At 40.0% G+C, this 13434-nt stretch overlaps 1 protein-coding gene across 5 annotated transcripts in view; it reads right to left on the bottom strand.

Annotated features, from left to right (window-relative positions):
• Positions 1-6967: 6967 nt before the first annotated feature.
• Positions 6968-13434, bottom strand: part of FAM107B (family with sequence similarity 107 member B) — a 241185-nt gene continuing 234718 nt past the window's right edge. For all 5 annotated transcript variants that reach the window (XM_062210854.1, XM_062210859.1, XM_062210855.1 and 2 more), the window contains 2 exons: positions 10276-10426; positions 6968-9654 (listed from right to left, as the gene is read on the bottom strand). In XM_062210854.1, the coding sequence (XP_062066838.1) occupies positions 9538-9654; positions 10276-10426 (268 nt within the window). In that variant the 3' untranslated portion in view covers positions 6968-9537. The remainder of the gene's footprint in view (positions 9655-10275; positions 10427-13434) is intronic.

The following is a 13434-nucleotide window of genomic DNA, read 5'->3' as shown; positions in this document are numbered from 1 at the left end:
ACCTGGGTTTTCAAACTGTCCAGCCTTATTTTTTGAAGACAGTTTGAGAAGCCCAGTGGAAGATCAAGGGTAAATCAAATTCATGTTTAATTTAAAACTCATTTGAACCATTCATTTCCATTGCCTCCTTTGGAGAAAATTTATGTGAGCATCTATCTAGCAATACAACCATTTTAGTGCATTTCCTTTTCATCATGTGTTCCTACGGTTACTATCTTCTAGGTGGTTCGGGTGGCATTTTATTTAACACCTGTTATTATTTACTACATCTTATGCAATATCTTATCTTGGAGCAAGATGATAAACACCTCCAGGGCTGGAACCAGCTCCTGGCAAGGTCTTTTGTAGACATACTCTTGTAACGACTTGCAGTTCGAAGATCTGGCTGCCTATCTGTAACAAACACTGCAATCACTCTGGAAGGAGAGGGGAGTGGGAAGAAAGCACAAATGGGGACAGCTGCCTCCAGGAACAGGGCCCAACTCATCAGATTAAAGTCAAGTTGCACTAGCCAGAAAATCCCTAAGCTCATTTGAGTTCACACAGATAATTTTTTCTTTGTTAAGCTTCTAGGGTGGTAATCAGATCTAGGGAGGTTACCACACAACCCTGATTCTGGTTCAAGATTGGTACACTGTATAAGCTATTACCTTCCTGGGGAGCAAAGCTTTTAATTATGCTGTTTTCCCTGTTTTTTAAGCACCTGCATGACACAGGTGCAACTGTTTCCTGAAACCTCTTGAATGAATACAAAACCATGGGCAGATGACCAAGGAGGCACCAACCAGCATCTAACTCAAGCTTCAATAGTTAAGTAAGAACAGGGAGTTGACAGCCTATATTCTCTGCCTCTGTTGCAGCTTCTTTTGGGCCTCAAAAAAAGATCCAGAATCAGTATTTCTCTGGTTCCTGGCAAGTTCTATTTCCAAGTTTAAATCTGAAGCATGCAGCCAGGGGAGCAGAAAGAGAAATAAATGTACTTTTAGTAATATGCATTAGCAAAGAAAGTAAACAGAACTCTCACTGTTAACTGGGAGAACGTTTGCCAGGAAGGCCTTGGTTGGCTAGCTTGTAGCTCCTACATGTTCTCAGTACCAGTATTCCATTACTGAGCTGCCACTTCCTCTGTTCCCAATCACCTTGACCACGGCCAACAAAAACAATAGCAGGGGGGAAAAAAAGTACTGTAACCACACTACTTTCAATTCCAGTAGCAAAGGAAAAATTTAAAGACCAATGTTGTTTTCATGGGGAAGCCTACACCTTTCAGATCCCTTATGAGGAGCGTCTGTTCCAACATTACGGGGTCAATGCAGGGCCAAAACTCCTCACTACCATTCTGCAGTCTAAGTTCCTCTTTATTCTTTCACGAATACCGGGTGCCCATTGGCAGTTACTGTCCATCCCCATCATCCTCTTTATTTCTTTGATGATGTCAACTATGGATCTACACATCTTTGGTGTAAAGTGTTCTGCTATAATCTCTCACCATACATGCAAATAATTAAGTCTGTAGTATTGTAAAGAGATAATGTTATATCAAGCATGGTTATTTCCCATGTGTTTCTCTGTTTCTATGACTGTCTAAACTCTAGTGATTCAAGAACACATTCTTGAACAAAATGTTTTAAAATATAAAAATCTGCAGATTAAACATGGACACTCCCTTTATTTTCTGATCCTAATTACCTTCCCTTCTCCAGAAGTAACCACTGTAAACATGATATGTAATCATGTTATGTAATGTATGTCATGTAAATGTGCTGTTTCTAAGCATTTATATAGATGTATGGATAAACACTTGAAAAGTTTTTCAACTAAATGTAATTTACTATGTGTAGTTTTCTGTATTTTTATGTAGCAGTACAGTTTCAAAGTCATTTTTTGTTTATGTAAAAAAATATTTTCTATTATTATATGTAACACAGTTCATAAAGGCAGTAATGATGTAATTACTCTGTCAACCACTACTAGATAGGTGGGTTGTTTCTGAGGGCAGACTATGGAAAATGCTATAAGTGTGTCTCCAAACAGCATTCCATATGCACCATAGGTACGTCTGAAGACCAAATTCCTAGAAATCTAATTGTGGGGTCAAACTCTATCTAGCTTTTAAAAGCTTTCTGTGGTGTAACTCGCAAACCATAAAAGTTACCCATTTTAAATAAGTGTATTATGTTATTACTAAGCAGTTATCCAACCATCACTGTTATTCTAAAACATTCATCACCCCAAAGGAGAAACCGGGTGCCCATTGGCAGTCACTGTCCATCCCCATCATACCGATCCCCAGCCCGAGGCAACCACTAATCTCCTTTCTCTCTCTACAGATGCATCTATTCTGAATATCGCATATAAATGGAGACGTACTCCTTTGTGTTTGCATTCTCTTACTTTGCATGTTTTGGAATTTCATCCATACTGTAGCATGTACCAGCCCTCCACTCCTTTCTGTGGCTGAACAACATTCTACTGAATGAACAGCCACACTTTATGTATCCATTCATCAGTTGATGGGCATTCAGGTTGTTTCCACTTTTTCGCTGTTAATAATCCTGCTGTGAATATTTGTGCATGAGACTTTGTGTGGATGCATGGTTTCACTTATTTTGGATACATATTTAAGGTGTGGAATTGCTGGGTCATCTGATAAACCTGTTCTACTTTTTAAGAAACTGATGGGGCCTGTGCTGTGGTGTAGTGGGTAAAACTGCCGCCTGCAGTGCTGGCATCCCATGTGGTGCCGGTTTGAGACCCGGCTGCTCCACTTCTGATCCAGCTCTCTGCTATGGCCTGCGAAAGCAGTGGAAGATGTACCTGCGTGGGAGACACGGAAGAAGTTCCTGGCTCCTGGCTTTGGATGGGCGAAGCTCTGGCTGTTGCGGCCAATTGGGGAGTGAACCAGCGAACGGAAGACCTCTCTATCTCTCTTTGCCTCTCCTCCTCTCTCTGTGTAATTTTGACTTTCAAATAAATAAATCTTTAAAAAGAAAATAAAATAAAGTGCTTGGGAAGTGAAGGCAGCAGATGATGGCCCAAATACTTGGTGTTTAAAAAAAAAAGAAACTGTCAAATTCTTCTGCACAATTTACATCTATATCTATTCTGGGCCAGTATCAGACCAGTTAAATTACTATTGTTTGGAACTGTGTTTTGGTGTCTGGTCCGCAAACTGTCTTTCACAAGTTTTATTTTGTAACGAAAACATCTCAGCTAATTCTTAAAAGCCCAGTGAAAAACTGTAATTGTATGGTTCAATGACACCTCATACTGTAAGAAAAACAGGGGAGAAACACACAGCGGCTCAAATGGAAAGACCAGGGTGATGTCACATCCTCTGGCTCTGTTACCACTAGAAGAGCAGGGACACTGTTGTCCACTGGCAGCTCTCTTGTGCATGCTAGAGTCAGATCGTGATCTCGGTTTCTCATCTCCACCAAAAGGAACCAAGGCCCTTGCAGGACACATAGGCTTCTTGTCCTGTGTCAGGAGAAAAATTAGGATGGTCTGCAATGTCCTATTAGAAGAAAACAAGGGGCTGGCGCCGTGGCTAAATAGGCTAATCCTCTGCCTTGTGTCACCAGCACACGGGGTTCTAGTCCCGGTCGGGGTGCCAGATTCTGTCCCGGTTGCCCCTCTTCCAGGCCAGCTCTCTGCTGTGGCCAGGGAGTGCAGTGGAGGATGGCCCAAGTGCTTGGGCCCTGCACCCCATGGGAGACCAGGAGAAGCACCTGGCTCCCGGTTTAGGATCAGCGCGGTGCGCTGGCTGCAGCGCGCTGGCCGCAGCAGCCATTGAGGGTGAACCAACGGTAAAAGGAAGACCTTTCTCTCTGTCTCTCTCACTGTCCACACTCTGTCAAAAATAAAAAAATAAAAAAATAAAAAAGAAGAAAACAAGGATGCTGTCCTAAGTGTCAGAGGCAATTATTTTATAAAAAAAAAAAAAGAATAAACTTGAAGGGCTTCCATTGGCCACGCTGTAATATTCTGAGCATCTAAAAAAGGAAATGAAAATTAAAATAAGTTGGGTCTATTTAGGACCACAGATCATAATACTAGTCCCAAGGGAAAAAGGAGCTCCAATACAAAATGATGAAGACGGTAGGATATGCTTAAGGGGCTATTCACATGTGTAGGTATTTTATTCTATGCAGAATACAAATTTCTATAAAGCACCGGCATGTGCATGTGTTTCTGGCTATACATACAGAAAAGAGTAAAGATAACGAAATTATAAAATAAAGAAAATATAAAAATATGAGGGTACTTCAAAAAGTTCAGGGGAATGGAATTAAAAGTTTTAGTGCAAAAATTTGAAATTGACGCATAATTTTATTTCATAACATTTTCTATGAACTTTTAAAATGCCTCTTATGATATAAAAAAAAGATTGATTACCACTAGTGATCACTTACAGGGGGGCTTTGAAAAGTTCATCGAAAGGCACATCTGAGAATTCCATGTTTCTACAAACTTTCCGAAGCCCCATTGCATAATAACAAAGTAGAGAAGCAGTTCAGTTGATCACACATGATAACAAATTAAAATGACTTACTAGCATGTCCAAGAGGATAACAAAGAGCCAACTATCTCAAGGAAAAGAACTTACCACACAGACTTGGTGACTCTCAGTCAACAAAATCTCAAAATGATCCTACCCATTTTATGGGAAATTTATAAGGCATATATAGGTTTTCAATAATGCTAATGGATAAAATCAATGTATTATAAAAGGACAACAAGTAAGTAATGCTGGCCGTGCAAAATCAAAGTATATAGCATTTCTGGGAAGGACACCAAGTCTCAAATATTAAAGTAAAATAAGTGGCAAGGTATCAAAAATTCCATGACAAAGCAAGTGAACGTTAATGAATTAAAAGGACTTAGCCTAAGGCCTGTGGCTCATGGCTGAACCATGTCCTAAGATGCAGCCAACAACTCATGTTGCTCCGTCAATTAGTCTAGGAAGCATCCCTTTTCTAGGCTTGGTAAGACTGCAGTAAACCCAAGGAGTACAGTATAACTGAATCCCTAGGATAATACACAAGTAAAAATGGCCATAGTCTAGGAAAGTACTTTAAGTATAAAAATAATGGCCCTAAAGCTTGGCTTTTAGAATAGGTCAAAACAATCAAGTATATTAAAAATGTAGCTGCATAGGTTGTTTGAAGAAAGTTAAATAATGTAATTAAATTCACAACAAATGTTTAAAGGCAAAAACTTCTGTTTCCTTCTGTACTTCCTAATTCAGTCAAAAAGCTACAGGTATTGCCTAAGTGAGGAAACAGCTGAGGACGGTGGGAGGATTCACACACAGGCGGACTGAGAAAATCAGTAAGGAGGGGCGGAGGGGCGGAGGGGCGGAGGGGCAGTCAGGTTTTCCACTGATGGGAAAGGGAGAATGGTAGATGGTGCTACTGAGTTAGAATTGGAAGTACTGATGTGAACTCATGATACTTGATAAATATAAACATGAAAACAAATATCAATGCAAATATGTGAATATATATACTAACACGCATATACACACATTAATATGCATGTGTGTGTGTGTGTGTTATATACTTTTAGGAAATCTTGGAGCAACAACATCCTAGTAGCAATTAACATACTTCCAATAAATAACCTAAGTTCCTTTTTTACAGACTTCAGTTGGTAAACACCACTTCGCTAGAAAACCTAGGAGAAAATGAGAACATAACCAAAACATTCCCAATTGATAATCAGACTACGTTTTCTCACAAGGAAAAAAACTGAAATTGGGATTGTGAGACCAGTACCTAAAGATTTTCATTACTCTAAGACTTTGGAAATAGAACACTTCATTTCTTATACCAGTAAATGTAAGCCTGGAAGTACTATTTTAATACTTCTTTGTAGCCATACTATAGCACTTTAAACGTCACTGAACACTTTAGCTGCCTTGTCTTCAAATTCATTACCATTACTATACCACACACACATACACACATGCATGTGCAACTGTGCAATTAAATGGACTGATACTCTCAAAATTGGGAGTGGCCGGTTATCCCAAGGATACAGATTCTGCTGAAATCCAACTTCTGCCCTGGCTTTAGAGCTCATGGTATAACCTTAGGGTTATCAAATCATTACTCTCTCGGGCTGGTGTTGTGCTATAGTGGGTTAAACTACCACCTGTGACACCAGCAACCCCTATGAGCTTCACTTCCCATCCAGTTCCCTTCTAATGAGCCTGGGAAAGCAGTGCAAGATGCCACTCATGTGTGAGATGCAGATGGAGTTCCTGGCTCCTGGCTTTGGCCTGGGCCAGCCCTGGCCACTGTGGCCATTTGGGGAGTAACCAGTGGGTGAAAGATTTCTCTCTCTCAAAACTATGCCTTTCAAATAAGTTATTTCTTTAAAAAAAAAAAAAAATCTTTACTCTCCTGAGTAGGATACTCGAGCTGGGTAACACCCTGCAGTGGGAAAATAAGCACATAGCTATGAAGACTGGAGCCTCCACACTATTTTAACACAACAGTGTAATGCAGTCATGTATGTAGCTTCCCAAAGTAAAATCTTTGAGGCTGGCATTACTTTAGCTGAGTAAACCAACACATTTCATAATTACACTCCAGACATACCATATGAGGTCACTCACAAGCACTAAACAATGGTCCTTGTCCCAATACATCCCACTCCCAGTGTTTTACCAAGCCACCTAAAATTCGGAACACGTATCTGAAAGGCTGATGGCTGATGCTATGGTGTTCTGTATTCTGTGCACAGTGTAGTATACACAGCCATTGGTATCTTAGCATCAATTTGTTTCAGGTAATAAATTGCCAGTCTTGGCTGCCACAGACAGGACATTACTGATTTGGAGGGAAGGCTGTCTTACCCGAGGGAGAATCTGGTGCCACCTAATCTTTGAACTGAATACAGCCCCTCTGGTTCCAGACGCCCACCATCTTAAACAGAGCAGACAAGCATAGCTGTGTGGTCCAAGCATGTGGTGATTTTTATTAAGAATAACTTTGGTTCTAAGAATTCCACCTTCAATTCTGTTATACTTTCCATTAAAAACAATTATACAAGAGCAAATACAAAAAATATTAAATTATGAAAACAAATCCATTAAGGCTCCCTTTATATATATTATATACACTCAAACAAGTCAGGATTTTTCAGAGTAGAAGAATAAAGTCAACTGTTATAGCTTAGAAAGCAACACTACTTTACTACTTTGAGACTATAAAAGCACTGAACTATTTTAAGAGTGGAAAATGGAGCCATTTGTTTTCTGTCAAAAGGTGGCTCAAAGCACAAAACTGCTCACCTAGATGAGCCAGGGTCCTGGTGTCTGGGCTGCACAGTGTTAGGTATGAAAGGAGACTGATCAATTCTTAAACCTCAGGCTTTGAGCCCAGCTAATCGGCAACTTCAAAGAGCTTCTTCTCTACCTGTACACTCTGCTGTTCAGCCTAAGTCACCACCTGATGCTATTTACAAGTATTCTTTTGGCCAGACCTTCTACTGTGCACTGCAGATCGTTCTGCAGGCTTCAGTGAGAGCAGGAGAGAAACACTTTTCAAATGAACTTTCTCCCAGTGAAGAATGTATTCCTGCCAAGGTCTAGTAACAGAATTGGTAAAGGAGCCTGTCCAGTCCCTTGACAATTTTATGAAGTGGTAGAATTGTTTCAACGATTCAGATGTAAAGATTTAACATTCAGTTAGGTAAAATGACATGGGGCAGTCCCAAATCTTCATTTTACAAACCATGTCATCAATCCATATAGACAAAGAAAGAACTCTGGTCAATGTGCAATCAGAAATGTACTTTCAAGATGATCTTGTACTTTCTTCTCTCAAAAGGAAGAATGGTAGAAAAAAATAGCTAATATTCCATTCTTTGAAAGCAAACTATTATAGAGCAACATCTTAAGCATCTCATATTTTACTCAAATAATACTTCTTGATGAGACAAATAATCTATTTTCAGGTGTAATCAACTAACAAGTTCTCTAACTAGCAGTGTACCATCACTCATTTACTTTTATCGTGTTCACTTTAGGATTGAACATGGGCCTAATCGGCAGCTACTAAAACTAAACCATTCCCACAGAAAGCTAATTTCTACTATGCTAAATAAGGATTTAAAAGCTCTGCATCCAGCTTCCTATGAGTCTTTACAGGAAGTGCAAGAAGACTCTTCAATGTGGAAATTACTGGCAGAACTGTCTCCTTGCAGAACACAGCTATGTCCCCAGAATTCCTCCTATAGCAGCAGTACAAAATTAACTGCAGGAGAACTCTGCTGTTACTTGTAACTTGGACTTCTTTTTGACTAGCATGCTAGCTAGAATGGTGAAACGGAATAGCCTCTCCCTTCACCTCGGTTTTTCCTGAGAGATGCGATTTAGTAGTCATCAGTGCCGTCATTATCAACAGCATCTTCGTTGAGATAGTGGGAAAATAGTCTTTTTCACAAGAGGAAAAAAGACTAAGAAATAAACGATCATTAACCAAAAACTTCAAAGTTTGGATTCTAAAGTCACTCAAAATATACAAATGCTGCGTATCTTCCAAGGAAGGCTCTTTGAGTTCAACCTGTTGCACACTAAAATATCTAAACAAGTCCTTATTACCCAGCTCTTATTTTCCCACACTGCTTTCAGAAGAAACGAAAAGATTTTGCATTCTGTACTTTTTGACAGCAAACCTGGGTTAAATGGACTAGTTCCATTCTCTAAAGGATTAAGAGATGGTTGCATCCAAAAGGATTAGCTCAGCAAGAAATTTAAAAACAAAACTGAACCCTATTGCTATTGTTATCAAAGCAATATATGAATTTATATGATGTACCTTCTTGGAACTGCAATGTAGCACATATTACACAGACAACCAAAAGGAATCAAAACAAGATCAAGGTAGATGCTTACAAGTCTTTCAACCTTCTCCCCCAGTTTCCGAATTTTAGTGCCAATAAACATAACTGCCATGCCCAACAGGAACATTAAATTCTCTGGTATTAATTCTGACATAGGCAAAAGTAGAAATTAAACAAGATAATTTGGGATTTTCAGAATAAAATTTTTAGATTTGTAGATACTGAAAATAACACATTAAATGCATTTCAAAGCAATCTAAATTATTTAATAGAATCCCAAAAGCAGAATTAAACATATTTACTTTAGACCTAAAAAGAAAAAAGGCTCCATGCCCCACCAAACTTGGATTGGAAGAAAACCAAGTAGTGCAACTCTCAAGAATTTGTTCCAGTGTCCTCTTCTGTTTTTGCTTGTTTTGTTGTTTTACAGTCTCTGAACACAGGTCCATTACTCCAACGCATGTGCTGGTCAATGTTCTTCATTTGGCGAATTGGAAATGCAACTGTCATAGATAAGTTATCCACTCAGATTGTAGGAAAACTAAACCTGAACTCCAAATTTTCTGCTGGCTGAAATTGTCTCCAGGGGCTCTGCCCTGACAGTAGCGCTGAGGAGGCACCTACAGACACAGTTCTGTGCGGTGATGGGTGAGAACATGCCAGGTCTTACCCAGCCTCAGCCTACGACTCCTGGGCTTGGGCCACTTCCTGGCCTGTTCTTCTGAGATTGCCTTTCACTTTCACAAACTCTGGGGCATTTTCTTGCTCTTCTTGCAACTTCTGCTTCTCAAGTTCAAGCTAAATAAATTCAAAGACAGGATGTTATTTACAAACTAAGAAACTTTTCAAAATGATCTGTTCTTTTCTGGAGTCCCTAACCACTTCTCAGAAGAAGAAATTCTCTCCTAGTCTTCCACTTAAAAGGGAAAAAAAGGTGTGATCTGGGGTAATTCTGTATACAAGCAGCAACCACTGGCTGTTCTGCAAACAATACACAGGGATGATGAGAACCGAGTAGTCAAGGTGAGAAAGCAAAACCCTGAGACTGACAGTCGCTCTGAAGTATCAGATCACTTGGAGGCTGGTCCTCAACAGAATCCTTGCAGTTGCTTTGAATGCATCTTATATCACTTGCTGACATCCTGTCTCATGTTTTTCCTTCATGGTATAGGTAGAATAATCCTTTTCTCAAGTTCCGGGGACCAGAGCATTTCAGATTTTGGAATATTTATGTAGACTTTATTACCTGAGCAGCCCTAATCCAAAAATCCAAAATGCTCAAAAATTTCAACCTTTTTGAGCATCATCCTAGCATTCAACAAGTTTTGGATTTTGGATTTCTGAGTAAGCATTCATATCTTGCTCCAACATCTTTATTTCTTGGGACAAAAATGAAAACTGTCACCCCATCGCCCCTACCTGTTCCAATTTCTGCTGTCGTTTTAGTAGTTCTATTTCCAAGTCGGACTTTTTCTTCTGTGCTTCCTCTTCCTTCTGCTTTATTACTTGGTCTCGTTTTCTCTTTTCCATCACCTTCTGCAATTCTGGTTTATTCTGAGGGGCAAGACCCCTGAAAAAAAAATCAACCGACAGTAAAAATGTTAATCGGATATGCGTATCTTTTATGAGAAATTTAACATAAAGGTACAGGCCACATAAAAGAGGTTTATCTCTACTAAGTTAAACTGGCCAACGGGTAACACTAGTGACCTCAGGAATGACCAGCATGAGAGAAAGGCAAGAGAATTTTCCAAAGAGTATGTGAGATCTGTTCGTTTGGTAACAGTGTATTGAGTACGAAAGGGGTGCAAGACACGGCTATGCAAAGGAGGGTAATGATGGTGGGCACTGGATGAGGAAGGCAGGGGACAGCTCGCTTCTGTGATGGGTGTGATGGCTGCCCACGCTGAAGATGGAGAAGAAGATGCCCAGGGTATGTGGTGGCTTTGCCTGCAGCCATGGGGAGGCTTCCGAAGGTCTAGTCCCTGCTGACAAGCACTAAATGCAGGCTAGACAGAGGAACTGTCCTGTAAACCTCTCCCTGTTCTTGGTTGTTCAGATCTAAGAGAGAGCTCTGCATGGGCAGTTACGTCATTACTGAGGGGCACTCCTACCCCAGGTCCCAGGCTTAATCTGTAATTTACAATGCACAGCAGCCAGGTTTCAGGCAAGTTCTGCATTTTTGAGAAACATTAGGCTGACCGTTCTTCAAATGGGGAGAACCAAAACCAAATCAGGCCACTCATTAGCCACCCTCCATCGCAGTGTTTCGGGGAAGCAGGTCCTCACGTGGGACTTCTGTGAGCTAGGATTCACGGGACTTTTCTCTCTCTTCTGACATTTCCTTAGGATTTCTTCAGACTGAATCGCTGAGCTCTTCCTGACTGTATGCTCTAGTTACTTACTTCAACTAGTCTTCCCTAGCTGGTCAGACTAACAATCAGCATCTTTCTTTTAAAGACTTATTTATTTGAAAGGCAGTTACAGAGAGGCAGAGGTAGAGAAAAGGAGAGAAGTCTTCCGTCAGCTGCTTCACTCCCCAAACAGCCGCAACAGCTGCAGCTGAGCCGATCTGAAGCCAGGAGCGAGGAGCAGGAGCTTCTGCTGGGTCTCCTATGCAGGTGCAGGGGCCCAAGGACTTGGGCTATTTTCTACTGCTTCCCCAGGCCACAGCAGAGAGCTATGGGATGTCGGCACTGCAGGTCACGGCTTTACCCAATATGCCACAGTGCCAGCCCCACAATCAGTATCTCTGATGATAAAGAACACACCATCAAAATCACACATGAAGGTACTTCAGAAAGCTTGTAAAAAGTAAAATTAAAATGTAAATTTATTTAATGCAAAAATTGTTTGAAATTGATGCCATTTTTGTGTAAAACATATTTTCCATGAACATTTTGAAAATTGCTTTTGTATGATTTCACAATTTTTTTGCAGCAAATTAAATTTACCTTTTAACTGCATTTTTCCCCCACAAACTTCCTAAATTAATAGCAGAATTTTTAGTTAAAAAATTAAATTTACAGGCTGGCACTATGGTATAGATGGTTAGGCTTCTGCCTGAAGTGCTGGCATCCCACATAGGTGCTGGTTTGAGTCGGGGCTGCTCTACTTCTGATCCAGCTCTCTGCTCTGGCTTGAGAACGCAGTGGGAGATGGCCCAACTGCTTGGGCCCCTGCACCCACGTGGGAAACCTGAAAGAAGCTCCTGGATCCTGGCTTCCACCTGGCCCAGGCTGGGCCATATGCAGCCATTTGGGAAATGACCAATGGATGGAAGATCTCTCTCCCTCTTTCTCTGCCTTTCAAATAAATAAATCTTCATAACTGAAAATGAATCTTGATGTGAATGGAATGGAAGAGGGAGCGGGAGATGGAAGGGAAGTTATGGTGGGGGGGGAAAGCCACTGTAATCCATAAACTGTACTTTGGAAATCTATACTTATTAAATAAAAGTTAAAAAAAAAAAAAGAGCAACATTTCTTACAAAAAAAAAGAAATCTTTTTAAAAAATTAAGTTTAGTCAAAATTTCTGTGAAACAGAAAAGGCAAGTTACTCCTGTGATTTAATTATGCTTTGTTTCACAGGTATTGTAGCCAAAGGTTAAAAAGAAACCCTAGAACCCCGGGCAGGAAGCTTGTCTTGCAACATTAGACGCAGAGGGGGCCAGACCGTTGGACGACCAAGAGATTAAGGCTACAGAAAAACAGTTGGAGTCAGAGCTTATTTTGAACAGACAAGGTACAAAGATGTGTTTGAGCTAGAGGGGCCCTCCCCCTCCCTGTCTGCTCCTTCCTGCATCCACCCCCTCTGATCCTGGCTCTAAAAGTCGGGCAGACTCCTCATAGGGAGGCAGTTTTTTTCCAGAACTATACCTTTACTTGTCACAGGTAAGTAAAACCTTCCTCTTAGCAACTCCCACTTGAGACTGGTTATCTGGCAGTACGCCAAGTGACATACCCCTTGTGTCCACTAACATTTCCAAGGCCACTGAGGAGTACAAAGGTACACAGAACATTCTGGAAATTAAATCTTTTATCTGTACAATAAAATTTACTTATGAGTAATCTAACTATTCAGAATAGAAGTGTCATTAACCACATGAAAATTTGACTTTAATAATCTGAATATAGATCTACTCAATTTCATGATTATTACAAAACCATGGTATATGACCATCCAGACAGAATTAAGAGATTTAAATTTTAGGATAAAGAATTATTATTAACTCTCTGAATAACTTAAATTTCAAAGTTTTCTTTCTCTTTTTACTGGCAAAATTAACTTTATCTGTTATTAAACTCGGTGGATTATGCAAAAGCTGCTGAACAAACTCTGATGTATGACACATAAAGCTGACATTTTATCATAATATATGAATGGGTTTAACTATGATACATTATTCATTTTCTGTGCAAAGATGTCACACAATGGCAACATTAAGATAAAATATTTAAGGACAGAAAATTCAGGAAAATGGTGCTTACATGTTAATCTGCACTTAGAACAGTCAAGCAATTATAAATTTAATATTTTATCGTAATGGATCTCTTAACTTTGCTGACTAGAAAAAG

The sequence above is a fragment of the Lepus europaeus genome, chromosome 14 (genome assembly GCF_033115175.1).
Source record: "Lepus europaeus isolate LE1 chromosome 14, mLepTim1.pri, whole genome shotgun sequence".
NCBI classification, from domain to species: domain Eukaryota; kingdom Metazoa; phylum Chordata; class Mammalia; order Lagomorpha; family Leporidae; genus Lepus; species Lepus europaeus.
This window is presented reverse-complemented; position numbering and strand designations above follow the sequence as displayed.